Source organism: Panthera leo, chromosome B4 (assembly GCF_018350215.1).
Source record: "Panthera leo isolate Ple1 chromosome B4, P.leo_Ple1_pat1.1, whole genome shotgun sequence".
In the NCBI taxonomy this organism is placed as follows: domain Eukaryota; kingdom Metazoa; phylum Chordata; class Mammalia; order Carnivora; family Felidae; genus Panthera; species Panthera leo.
In genome coordinates, this window is record NC_056685.1 from 105,240,165 (window position 1) to 105,254,362 (window position 14,198).

Genomic DNA, 14,198 nt, shown 5'->3' on the forward strand with positions numbered 1-14,198 from the left:
AAGTACAGAGTCAGGAAACAACGTGCACATTACCCTTTCCAGTGGAATTTAACCTTTTCAAGAAGGGACATCTTTTCTGTTTTGCCCATAGTACATAATGGTATATAATAATCATGTATAATAACTTAGCAATAGTTTAAAATAAATATCCAATTAAGTGATGCTTTTTGTAGCGTACATATTATATATTGTTTTCACAAGTTGAGTTTATGTGTTTTAGGTAAAAATGTGAACAATTTATACCCACTTCCTTATTAGTGCTTTTATACCCAAAGTCATCTTTGTAAAAATGCCATTTTTACTTCTTAAATTGAAATAGTTTAATTAAAATAGAATGGGAGAAAGAGAGAGTTGAGTATATGATTTGAGAAAAAAAGATAAGAGTAGAGAGAATTAATATGTTTGGTCCTCAGATACAAGGTTTATTACCTACGGCGACCTGAAAGCTATTGACGTGCAATGTGAGGCCAGAAAATATAACTTTATGGTATCTCCTTTGGAGCTCAAATTCAATCAGTTATATCTCACTGAATCTTTTTTTTTTTTTTTTTTTTTTATGAGATGAAAATCCTACCTATTTCATTTCACTTGATAATTCCTGTGAGTTTCCTTCTTTCTAGTTATTTGGGGATTGAGAAGATTAATTAAAATGCTTTTATTAAAAAAAATGTTACTAATGTCATTACTCTTTTTGAGTGAAGAGTGATAACTCTGACCACTCTGATGTCTAGGAGCTTAATTTAAGAGTTCCAATTTCATGCACCCATTACTCTCTTAAGTTATATAACTTTAATTAAATATAAATTGCTATTTTTATACTTGGCAATTGCCTAGTCTGGTTATCACTAAAAACCAGACAACTCATTTTTTGTATTCATTCAAATATAATTAGAAGTTTTCCTTAAAATACTCTACCAGAGCCATACTTGATATTACATATTTTATGGTTTTACATGGTTTAAAAACAAGTAAAACAAAACAAATAGAAAACAAAATGATGCATGTGGCATTTTATCAGTTGGGAAGAGGTTGGTTTGCAAATAGTAAGAAACCCAAAAAACATGAGCTTCAATGAGTTAAAATTGTATTTGCTATCTTACAAAAAGAAGTCCAGAGATGTGTAGCCCCAAGAGGTCATAGAAGAGTTTCATGAAGGGCTGTTTCCTGGGCTCCTTTAAGTTTTTTCTAACAGTTTTCCGAAGAGGACTTGTACCTTACAGTCAGCAGGACAGAGGAAAGATAAGGAAGAACATGGTTTCTCTTTTTCCAGGGACCTTTCCTAAGAGGTACACAGACTGCTGGTTTCTCTTTTTTCAGGGACCTTTCCTAAGAGGTACACAGACTGCTGTGCTTTCATCAGATTGAACAGCACCTACTCACATGACCAAGCCTGGCTTTCTGGTTGGTCATGGTTCTTTTTATATGTTCAGTGGTTCGTACCTATTAGATACCTAATTTCCAAGCTCTGTGTCAGTCTAACCCTTGGAATTACTGCCATTGATTCAAGTAGTAATTACTCATTTTATTTACCAGGTTTGTTTTTGCAGTCTATCATTTCTCTTGATTATTTTCTTAAAGACAAAAGTGCAATGGAATTTCCTAAACATTAAAAAAGAGAAAGCTTGCCTGCCCCACTTTTGTCGTTACATCTGAGCAAGTTGTCAGTAGCTCTTATAATAATAGATTCCATTTATTGCTGGTATAGTCACTTGAAATTTTTGCCTGGTACCTATTTTATCAAGCAAGATTCAGAAGCATTTGTGTGTATGAGTGTGACATGCTATTGTCACTTCTGTTTGATATTAGAAAGATTTATTTTTCCAAGTGTCCTATTATAAACATAGCCTAAAACTAAGCATAAATCTTGAAAAAAAAAAAAAAAACAGAACAAGTTCAACTGTAATGCCATTTCACAGTTAAATTATATGAAATGTCATTATTACAGTCATTAGTTAAATTAGTCAATTTTATTAGGAAATTTGGATGTATGCAAAGTTTAAATATGTCTCCAAACCAGTGCTAATTAATTTCATTTGGGAAATTTCCAATGTATGAATACCTCAGAATAAAATTGAACATCTAAACTTTATAATATTTTATCTAAAGAAAAGCATCCTAGTTTCAAAGTGCCATGTGTTAAAAGACACTCGAATGCAATGAAATTCAGATAAATATCTCAATTTAAAATGAACATATTTTATTATTGTAATAGCCCCAATGGGGGACTTATCTGTGAGGGATATGTTCCGAGACCCCCAGTGGGATGCCTGAAGCTATGGGTAGTACCAGACCCTATTTCTTATTTCTGTATTTTTTCTGATATATACATCCCTATGTAAAGTTTAATTTATAAGTTAGGCACAGTAAGAAATTAACAACAACAATAATACAATACAATAATTATAACAAGATACTGTAACAAAAGTTATGTGAATGTGGTCTCTCTTTTTCTCTGGAAATATCTTACGGTACCCTCCTCACTCTCCTTGTGATGACGTGAGATGATGAAATAGCTACCTGATGAAATGAGGCGAACGATATAGGCATTGTGAGGTAGTGTTAGGCTGCTATGGACCGTCTGATGATTCAACAGAAGGAAGATTGTCTTTCAACCACAGATGACCATGGATGACTGATACTATGGAAAGCAGACTCGCGGATAAGGGAGGACTACTGTACTTGGGCTGTAGGGATTACAATTATTTTGTGAGCCATTGCCTGTGAACAGTAAGTTATCCGATTTATTCTGATTGCTAAGTCTGTTTACCCAGGGAATAGCCAAACTATTGACTGTGAAATATTCCTCATAATATAATCTTAATTTTAAGTTGTCTTAGTGCATGACTCTGTGTAAACTGCATCCTGTTTCACCCACATTCTTGTGTGTAAACATCAGCTTACTCGCTGTCCCATATATTCTTCAAAAGTATATGTTTTTCTGCTGATGGGCTTTATTAATACCAACTTTGGGGGCACCTGGGTGGCTCAGTCTGTTAAGTATCCGATTTAGGCTCGGGTCATGATCTCGCTGTTCCTGGGTTCAAGCCCCACGTTGGGCTTTGTGCTGAAAGCTCAGAGGCTGGAGTCTGGAGTCTGCTTTGATTCTGTGTACTCCCTTCCTCTCTGCCCCTCTCTCACTCACACTTTCTCTCTCTCTCTCTCTCTCTCTCTCTCTCTCAAAAATAAATAAACTTAAAAAAAATACCAACTATTTCAACTATTTTGAAAGACCTCTGTTAGAACCTGAGGCAAAAGAAAGCTTTGCTTGAAGATCTGTATGTTTCTATAGTTATGTATAGAGGGCAATCTTATTACAAAGAGCCACTGACTATTTGCTTAGATGTACTGCTAGAGGTAGGACAGGCATGCTTTTTCTTTTTAATTTTTAGAAAATCCCATTTCCAATTCCTTTTTTTAATGAAAAAAGTAGAAATGATAGATTTTTATTGAAAAATAATGTAATCCCCATAGTTTGATTTCTTATTTTCCATATTCTTTGCATAGCTCATGTATGTGAATGACGGGACATGGAGGCCTAATAAAGTCTTCTTCAGAAAATATTCTGAAGAAATGTGTTGCAGTTAGTGCATATGAAATGCAAAATGTGATATCTTAACTTCAGCATTATTTGTATTTGGGGCCAGATAATTCTTTGATTTGGGGGGCTGTCTTGTGTTAACATGTTTACATATTTAGTGGCATCCCTGGCCTCTACCCACTAGATGCCAGTAGAATCAACCCAGACATGACGGTATAAATGTCTATTGCCCGGTGTTCCCTGGGGGACAGGCCAGATGGGGGGATATGACAAAAGTCATCCCTGGTTGAAAAACACTGTGCTAAATAAATGTTCCCCTTCTGTCTCTGTCAATGTTTGGAGTCAGCTAGGGATTTGTATGCCTATTTACATTTAATGTTTGCATTTAACTCTGTCCAATCCACTGTTATCATGGGTCTGATTGGTTTTCATTTATCAAGTGTCTAGATTATTGTGATTCTTTAAAAATGGGATTTTAGACAAAGACAGGGTTGTTAGGGAGATTGACATAAAGCTAGACAAAACTTTCACAGGGGAAAGAATATTTTACATGCTCAGTGGTAATTCTTAAACCATATGGTCAAAACAAGATTAAAAATAGCTGAGGGGCGCCTGGGTGGCTCAGTTGGTTAAGCGTCCGACTTTAGCTCAGGTCATGATTTCACAGTCCATGGGTTTGAGCCCCGCGTTGGGCTTTGTGCTGACAGCTCAGAGCCTGGAGCCTGCTTTGGATTCTGCGTGTGTGTGTGTCTCTCTCTGCACCCCCCGTCCCCACTCACACTGTCTCTCTCTCTCTCTCTCAAAAATAAACAAACATTAAAAAAATTGTTTTAAAGAATAGCCAATAAGATTTAAGGGAGGTCATTTTGTTGTTTTGTGGGTTTTTGTTTGTTTGTTTTTGTTAAATAAAGTGTTTTTCTAAAATTTAATTGTTAGAGTGAACATTACTTTATAGATCCAGATGTGTTTTCTTTCTTTGACTAAAACAATATTTATTTTCTCTGTTTCCCCAGTTTGTATTCTTCTTCCCTCAGTGCTTAATTTCATTGTTTTTCTGAAAGATAAATCACTGGGGGAGAAATATGAGAAGTAAAATATTTTCTTCTATTAGAAAATACTATAGCGGTTCCTGGGGGGGGGGGGGGGGGGCTCCGTCGGTTAAGCCTCAACTTCAGCCCAAGACATGATCTCACGGATCATGGGTTTGAGCCCTGCGTTGGGCTCTGTGCTGATAACTCAGAGTCTGGAGCCTGCTTCAGATTCTGTGTCTCCCTCTCTCTCTGCCCCTCCCCTACTCTAGCTCTGTCTCTCAAAAATAAATAAACAATAAATTTTTTAAAATTAAAAAAAGAAAATAACATATCCACCTACACCCATACATATGTAAAAGTGACCCAACCACTTATCATTCAGAGATCAGTAACTTTTTTTTCAATTTCTTTCTCAAAAGACTTTAACTTTACATTAATGTATAGCATGAACTATTTCCTTGATTGTAAAGCACCTTCATGTAATATGAATAAATTTATTTCTCATTAGATTCTGGCTTGGTGGTATATTAAAATGTGTTTTTATTTTTAATATACAGGGCATCCAGAATATTTTGTTGACATTAGTGTGTAAACAAACCACGTCATCAATTTTAAACAATTCTGGAAAAGCCTTTGGTATAAATGTTTTATGACAATACAGATCCTTCTTTATTATCAGATTGCTGGGCTTCACCTATAGCATCCTTCTTAGTAGTTGTGTGACCTTTGGTGTGTGTTGCTTAACTTTTTCTTGTCTGAAGTTCATGTTCTGTAAAATGGGGCTAGTAATAATAGCTTACCTCGTAAGATTATTGTTGAAAGTAAATGTGAATTTTGTCAAGTGCTTGACACACCGTAAGTGTCAAATAAGTTTAGTTATTATTATTACCATAATTATTACTATGTGAAACGTTTCTATTCCTCTGTCATCTCTTCAGTAAATAAAAAACAGGTTTGGTAATTGTGGAAAACAGCAGTAATAGAAGCTTGGTTGTTACAGTGCTACAACTAACCCAAATTCATCCTGACCTGCCCAAACTGTCAGATTCCTTTTCAGAGCATTGATGCAAGTTAGTGTTTTACCAAATCTGGAGGGTGCTCGGGCAAAAGGCGACATAAGCTAGTATGCAGGCACTTAGAATTGAAATATTTTTCACTTTCCTCTTCTTTTCTTCTAGAAAGAACGTGGGATTTATTATCAGAGAAACTGTGTTCCAGATCCTGGCTTTCCCTCTTCTTAATCATAAAACATAGAGTTAGTTGGTAAATTTTCTGAACCTCTTTTCTTCCTGTGCAACATGGAGCTCATAACATGTTTTTACTGTTGGCTAAGTGCTGCCTATTACACACCTCTGCCAGTGTCCCTTTGACTCTGAACCTTCACTTGTCCACTCTTGAGCTGGACCAGTGTTGGTCCTCCATGCACTAGCAGAGTAGTTTCCCACACCATTTATTTTATTTATCTCCCTCAGTTGATTGTTCATCCACAGGCGAGTGGATCTCTGTCTTGTTCACATTTACAGCATGTACACTATGGCATAGTTGATTCTTAGTTAAAATCTTTAGCCACGAGAAATCAGTCACAATAGCCATCTCACGCCATTGGACTCACTCCTCTGCTACCTTTATTCAGATAAAGTAGGGAATGATACTTCACAGATTCATTATACGTATTCCTGGACATTTGCCTGCTGTAGCACCCCATGGGACTATGTTCCTCCAAAGAATAGAGCAGGCTGGACAGGGTTGTCTAGGTGTAGTGATCATGATATGTGTCATTTTCTCCTCTGTACGTTTTTTGAATTGGGAAATGATTGGAATTTAATACATCAGTGTTGGGGAGGCTGAATTCATCAGATTACAAGGTTTATGGCCTTTAGGCACATTGTGCCTCGTCCCCTCATGTTAATTCTGTCTGGCCTAACAGCATATTCGCCCTTCAGAAATGTAATTATGTGGAGACTAATTAATGGGCTGTTGTAGTTATTTAGGTGACAGTGAAGATACAGAGGGCTTTAACAGAGCCATGAAGATAAACCTTGAGAGACAGAGTAAAGAGTTAGAAAATAAGAGTTTGTGGGTTTTGGAGACTTTATAAAACATGGAATTGTGAGTATGAGTAAAAAGTCAAGAATGATAACCCGATTTCTGATTTTGTAAATGTAGTGAATGCCAGTGCTGATTGCCAAGGAGATATTTTTCTTCTTTTATTTATTTCATGTGTTTATCTTTTTAGTTATTCTTTTTCTTAACGTGTATTTATTTTTGAGAGAGAGAGACAGAGACAGAGACAGAGAGACAGAGTGTGAATGGGAAAGGGGCAGAGAGAGAGAGGGAGACACAGAATCCAAAGCAGGCTCCAGGCTCTGAGCTATCGACACAGAACCAGACGTAGGGCTCTAACTCATGAATTGTGAGATCATGACCTGAGCTGAAGTCGACGCTTAACCAACTGAGCCACCCAGGCGCCCCATCTTTTTATGATTGTTGAGCAGGAGATGCTGTTCTCAAGTTTTGGATGTGTTGATTTTGAAATTCCAGTGAGCACCTAGATTGATGTAGTTCAGTAAGCTGTCAAAAATAAATCTGGATGTCAGGAGACCAATCACTACTTCAGAATTGAGAACAGTCAGTATATACGTGAGCTACACGTAAGCATGATGTCATGTGGAGACAGTATTTATGAAGAAAAGAGAAGAAAGACAAAGTCTTTTAAAGTACCAGTCATTCAAAGTAATGTAGGAATGTTCTTCAAGAGACACTTTTCTTTATTCTCTGTAGGATGGTACCAGGTCAAGAGAACTAGGGGAGCCTGGTCTCCAGGAAACGGGGGAAATAGTTTCAGGAAGGAAGAGGAGTTTCACAGTCACAAATACTACAGTTGTGTGGGCAATTCATATAAGCACACTATTTGGAGGGGATTGGGGGTTGATAATTAGAACCTAAACTGGATTTAGGGTTAAATGGGATTTGAGTCATTCGACATTTACACTATAGACCATTCTGAAAGGAGGAGGAGGAGGAGAGCAATAAAAGGTAGAGGAGGATGCAGGAATGAATAAAGGTTGTAGGAGTTTTTCTTCCTCTCTGCTAAGAGACACATAATCTTTTTTTTTTTTTTTTTTTTTTTGTAATTTTAAAGCAAAGGAAACTGTAGTGGACCAAAATATTGAAGATTTTAGATAAAGAGGGGCTCTTGGAAGCATTTTGATTCCTAACGAAGGTAGAAAAAATAGAATTGAATACCTGAAAGTCATTTATCCTCTGGTGCCATCAGCCTTGTGTCAGAGGTGTAGGACCTTGTTATCTGAGTCTCAAAGGAAAGTGATAAAGGTAATTAAGGTTGTAGATAAGTTTCTGAAATGAGATTATGTATATGAGCTTAATTAACTGGAAATCCAGCATTTTGTCAATAAAATTATAGTTAGAAAGAAAATTATTCCTTTTTGAAAAGTATGTGAATGTTCTTTCTCTTTAACAGTTTCATCCTTTTTATTTATTTATTTATTTATTTTAAAGAGAATCAGGTCTTTACAAAGAGTATTTCATCCCTTTGTTAAAATTATTATTTATTTTAATTGAAGTGTAGTTGATGTACCATGTTATATTAGTTTTAGGTATATACCTACTTTTAAAGACCGTTGAACAGGGGTGCCTGGGTGGCTCAGTTGGTTAAGTGTCTGACTGTCGATTTAGACTCAGGTCATGATCTCACTGTTATGAGATCAAGCCCCTCGTCCTGCTCAGCATTGAGCTTGGAGCCTGCTTAAGATTCTCTCCCTCCTTCTCCCTCTGCCCCTCCCCGACTTGTACTTGCACTCTCTCTCTCTCTCAAAAAAAAAAAATAAATAAATAAAAATAAATAAATAAAAGCATTTGAACATTGTCTCAAACTCTTGGATACTTCAGGAAACTTTTTTTCTAGCAACTGAAAAGTATACTCAACTGCAAAGCATATCAATTTCCTGATCAAATTAATTGTTGCTCAGTGACCCCTGGTGGCTCAAGTCGGTTGAGCGTTGACTTCAGCTCAGGTCATGATCTTATGGTTGGTGGGTTCAAGCCCCGTGTAGGGCTTTGTGCTGGCAGCTCAGAGCCTGGAGCCTGCTTCGGATTCTGTCTCCCTGTCTTTCTGTCCCTCCCCTGCTCACACACTCTTTCTCCCTCTGTCTCAAAAATAAACATTAAAAAATTAATAGTTGCTCAAACCTTTTTATTTATTTTTATTTTTAATATACTTTATTGTCACATTGGCTTCCATACAACACCCAGTGCTCATCCCAACAAGTGCCCTCCTCAGTGCCCATCACCCACTTTCTCCTTTCCCCCACCCCCCTATCAACCCTCAGTTTGTTCTCTGTATTTAAGAGTCTCCCTCCCTCACTGTTTATAACTTTTATCCCCCCCTTCCCCTCTCCTATGAAGTCTTCTGTTAAGTTTCTCAAGGTCGACATATGAGTGAAAACATATGGTATCTGTCTCTGACTGAGTTATTTCACTTAGCATAATACCCTCCATTTCCATCCACATTGCTGCACATGGCCCGATTTCATTCTTTATTGTTGCCAAGTAGTATTCCATTGTATATATAAACCACATCTTCTTTAACCATTCATCAGTTGATGGGCACTTAGGCTCTTTCCATAATTTGGCTGTTGTTAAAAGTGCTGCTATAAACATTGGGGTACATGTGCCCCTGTGCATCAGCACTCCTGTATTCCCTGGGTAAATTCCTAGCAGTGCTATTGCTGGGTCCTAGGGTAGTTCTATTTTTAATTTTTTGAGGAACCTCCACACTGTTTTCCAGAGTAGCTGCACTAGTTTGCATTCCCACCAGCAGTGCAAGAGGGTTCCCGTTTCTCCACATTCTCTCCAGCATCTATAGTCTCCTGATTTTCAAACCTTTTTATAGAAATGTGCATTTATGGGGGCACCTGCGTGGCTCAGTCGGTTGAGCGTCCAACTTCCGCTCACGTCATGATCTCACAGCTCGTGAGTTTGAGCCCTGCATCGGGCTCTGTGCTGACAGCTCAGAGCCTGGAGCCTGCTTTGGATTCTGTGTCTTCCTCTCTCTCTGCCCCTAACCCACTTGCATTCTGTCTCTGTCTCTCTCAAAAATAAAAAAAATAAAAAAGAAATAAAAGAAATGTGCATTTATGTATCTATGTACGTGATGTTAATGTGCTTTGGAATGGTTTGATCTATTCAGATGACTTTTAAACAAATATTAGAAATAGTAAGGTTAATCTTTGCTAATGATACAAGTGAGCAGACTTTAAGTTTGAAATGATCTTCTTCAGATATTTTTTCAGTGATTCCCATTACATAGTAAGCTGAACATTTTAAAAATATTCTACAAAATGATGTGTTTTTATCGGTAGCCTTCGCATTTTGCAAAGGCCTTAGCAGCTGCAAGAGGTCTCTGCAGTTTGTGGTTGATAACAGCAGTACTCGGGCCCGATAAAGGTGCCGAATGCCTGTAAGATACTCGCTGATTACAAGAGAATAAGGCATAGGCCAAGAAGCTTCTGAGAGAGCTTTTTGTACTTAGTCCAGTTCCGTGACATTGTATTTTAATTTTTTAAAACTGTTTATTCATTTTGACAGAAAGAGAGAGTGAGAAAGGGAGAGAGAGAGAGAGAGATCCCAAGTGGAGAAGGAGCAGAGGGAGAGGGAGACACAGAATCCGATGCAGGCTCCAGGCTCTGAGCTGTCAGCACAGAGCCCGACGTGGGGCTTGAACCCATGAACCACGAGATCATGACCTGAGCTGATGTCAGACACTCAACCGACTGAGCCACCCAGACACCCCCTGACACTGTATTTTTATAGATATGATTATAATTGATTCTCATTTAGGTCATGAGGATGGAGTCTGGAATGACATATAATCCATGTGGCCACTGCCTTAGAAGCTTCCGCAGGAGACCCATGGGGTTTAGGGGTCTGTAGACAAAAGCATGTCGTGTCTCACAACAGCGAAGTGAAATTTTCCCAGTGTTCTGAAATTCAGACTTATTTAACCAAATCCAGAAAATAAGGAAATAACAATGTGGGTAACCTTCAGTCTTTTTCTCTGTTCCTGTATAGTATCTGATTAAATTCTCTGTTTTTCCTGTTGACCCATATTACCTTTTGTTTCTCAGGCAGTCACGGACCAATATTTCCCCAGTAATATGGCTAGTCAGAGAGGCATCTCATGTTCTTGTGTGTGTGTGTGTGTGTGTGTGTGTGTGTGTTGCCTTAGACAAGTTTCCTTTCTGAAGTGATGAAAAATTGTGCATGCTCCAAGAACAAATCCAGGTGGTGGGTCATTCCAATGGGAGAGGAAAACTGCTGGAAAGGGAAAAGTTCACTGCGAGTAAAGGGCTTTTTGAAAATACTTCTTAATACTTTCTAATGCAACATAAATGTAGCTGATACCTCTCCAGTATTTTCTCTCCTGAGGAATCATTTCCTTCTACTTAGAATTTATTTTTGTACTACCAGGTCAGCATTTGTATAGCCCCTCTAACCATTTTTATTTTTGAAATATAAAATACAAATTTGTGGTTTTATGTATAGTAATGCAGTCCTCCAAATTTCTATTTTCCTCCTGCAGAGGGTTACTTCTACAGGAGAACAGCAGGTTTGCGGAAGCATTGCATTATTACAAATTGGCGATCGGAAGCAGGCCTACGCTGGCTTGTAAGTAACATTCAAGTTGTTCTAAAACACCTCTTTCTTTCCTTCTTTATCCATGAAAATTATCTTGATGAGTTACAGCCTCAGAGAGAAAAAAAACATGCTATTTCCATTTCTGAATATTTACCAGTTGGATTATAAGCCTCTCTCACAAATAGATCTCTCTCAATTGAATCATGTTTGAGATCCATTTATCATTTTTAATGTATTAAGATGAATACAACTTTTAGTCCTCAGTGTTTAAGCTCAGAATATTTTGAGCTCTATGAGGGCAATGACTATTCATAGTTTCTTCACTGACACCTGCACTCATTATTGCATTATTTTTACGTATATGTTTGTTCCCTAAGTATTTATCTTGGTTTTCTTATAAAATCAGAAATAATCCATAGAAACTGGGTGGCAGTAAAGATAACTTTATTGTAGTCACAGTGCATCATCTTCTCACGTTTGTATTTCCCTTTTTTTTCCCTCAGCTGCATATTTAAACACCGGTATTATTCTAATGAACCAAGGAAAGACAGAAGAAGCCCGACGCACGTTCCTAAAGTGCTCCGAGATCCCTGATGAAAATCTAAAGGACCCTCATGCACATAAGAGCTCAGTTACCAGCTGTCTGTACAACCTGGGAAAACTCTATCATGAACAGGGACATTATGAGGTCAGGCCAAAACCTCTGCCTTTTTCCTTCCCCCTTGTGCTTGATCTAGTCTCCATGTTTTCTACCGTAAGATCTCATTGCAGGGACACTATGATCATTTAAGAAGTTAATATGAGTTTTTATTAAAAGCATTGTGGAATTCAGTTGGAAAAGAATGTCTGCTACACACCACTTAAGATTTCTTTACTGTGAATTTCTCGGAGCAATTGTGACTCCTCTAGAAAGAGAAATAGCATAGTTTCTTAAGCTTCTTTGCGTGTCTTCTCTTTGATTTTATGCTCCAAGACACATTGTTATTGTTATCTCCACTGTTTGATGTTAAAAAAAAAAATACATTGCTTGTGCTCTGAGTATTAAGGAAGGGATTTGATGTTAATCCTACCCACTTATTTCTTTTTATAATAGGACTAAGATGAAAATTAATTTTATATTTTTAATTGGGATGAGAGGAAAAGCAATGGAGACAGGACATTGTACAGGAAGCTGGGAGGTGTGTGTACCCTTAATTTTCCATGAAGCATGCCTGTCTGGGTTTCTTCTCTCACATTTACTATCACTCCTCCTTCCCTTTCGCTCTCTCAAATCCGTACTCTTATACCATGTATTAAGACTGCAGTATAAGTATGAAGATACAACTTTTTAAATAAATGCATTTTATAAACCCAGTGGATCTCAGTAGCCAGAAGATTTGTTAGTCACTATTTTGTTTAGATCCTACCTGGTTGCTTGACTTGAAGTAACTATAGATTTTAGATGATTATGGGTAATTTCCAAATGTGAATTTTACTATTTTTTAACTGAATAATCTACGTGAACTGGAGAACCTACCTTAAGATGAAAGAGCATTGATAACATTGACTTCTCATTAAATTACATTTTTATATGGCCTATCTCTACTAACTCAGTTGAATATTTTCATTCATGGAATGAAGGTAGTTATGCTACCAAAAGACAGCTCAATCATTTTCCTCTAAATAGCAGTGGAAGGTTTTGATTTTGGAAGGATGTTATTATTTTATTTGTAGTGCATATCACTGTACTTTGTCTCTTTTTTGTTTCCTAAATTAGGATGCCCTTAGTGTATACAAGGAAGCAATTCAGAAAATGCCAAGGCAGTTTGCCCCACAGAGCTTGTACAACATGATGGGTAAGTAAAATGTTAATATTGTAACTGATATTTCAGGGACCTGTGGAGAAATTAAAATTTGTGCTTCTATTAAACAGAAGTCTAGTAAATTAGATTATTACTCCTTACACACAAAAAACTTATTCACAGCCGTGTGATACATTCAGATTTCCACAAAACACCCTTCTTCTTCTTCTTCTTTTTTCTTTTTTTTTTTTAAGTAAAGTTTACCCCCAATGTGGGGCTCGAACTCATGACCTAGAGATCAAGAGTCGCATGCTCTTATTGACTGAGCCAGCCAGACATCCCGACAAAGCACACTTATTCTAACAAGAGCAAATAAATACATTAACATAGTGATTCTTAACAAATTGGCCAGATACCATAGTTGTTGCAAGAGACTCACAAACCCATTGGATGTGAGTGTTAGCTAGACTCTAGAGATTGAAATGGTGAATAAAGATTTATATTTTAATGATTTATCAAATTCATGATAATTTTTGATCATGTTACTTTCTTAATCAGAAAATTCCTACAAATAAACATGGAATGGAAGAGACAGTAATGGTTTTAATGCTTATAAAAAATGAGAATAACTGAACCAACTTTATAGTTTTCACTGATAAGGTTTTGGATCAAAATAGGTTTTTTTCAGAGTATTAGGGTAAAGTGCAAGAGGTCAAGCACTAGAATTTCTAATAAAATGATTATCGTCTGTGATTGATCTGTGACTTCCTTAAATGGTTACCATACCTATTTGATAGTAGACACAACTGAAAACTACGTATTCAGTATGTGTTTCTTGGAAAAAAAATCCCTACAGTTTAAGATACTCTGCCGATTAACTTTGCTATTTCCAGATAAAGGAGGGAAGAAAAAAGTTTACTTTTTTCTTTAAATTGCATATTTTTCTCCAAAGCACAAATCATAAACTCAGATTTTCCTTTCTCATTAAACTTGGTTAAATTGTTTAATATTTCTAGACATATAAAATAAATGAGACTTACATAATCTTTAGGATTATTTTATGCTTCTGTAGTCTTTGATTTGAGAAATTTGATACTGGCTGTATGGCTTGAGCACACACAACAAATCCCAAACCTTCCCAAACTAGAAAATATATAGCTAGCAAAGACACTCACTTCTTCTAATTTCTAA

The 14,198-nt window shown here is 36.9% G+C and overlaps 1 protein-coding gene across 2 annotated transcripts in view; it reads left to right on the plus strand.

Annotated features, from left to right (window-relative positions):
• TMTC2 (transmembrane O-mannosyltransferase targeting cadherins 2) overlaps positions 1-14,198 on the plus strand; it is a 412,004-nt gene that overhangs the window by 252,750 nt on the left and 145,056 nt on the right. For both annotated transcript variants that reach the window (XM_042947264.1, XM_042947265.1), the window contains exons 5-7: positions 11,171-11,256; positions 11,730-11,914; positions 12,983-13,061. In XM_042947264.1, the coding sequence (XP_042803198.1) occupies positions 11,171-11,256; positions 11,730-11,914; positions 12,983-13,061 (350 nt within the window). The remainder of the gene's footprint in view (positions 1-11,170; positions 11,257-11,729; positions 11,915-12,982; positions 13,062-14,198) is intronic.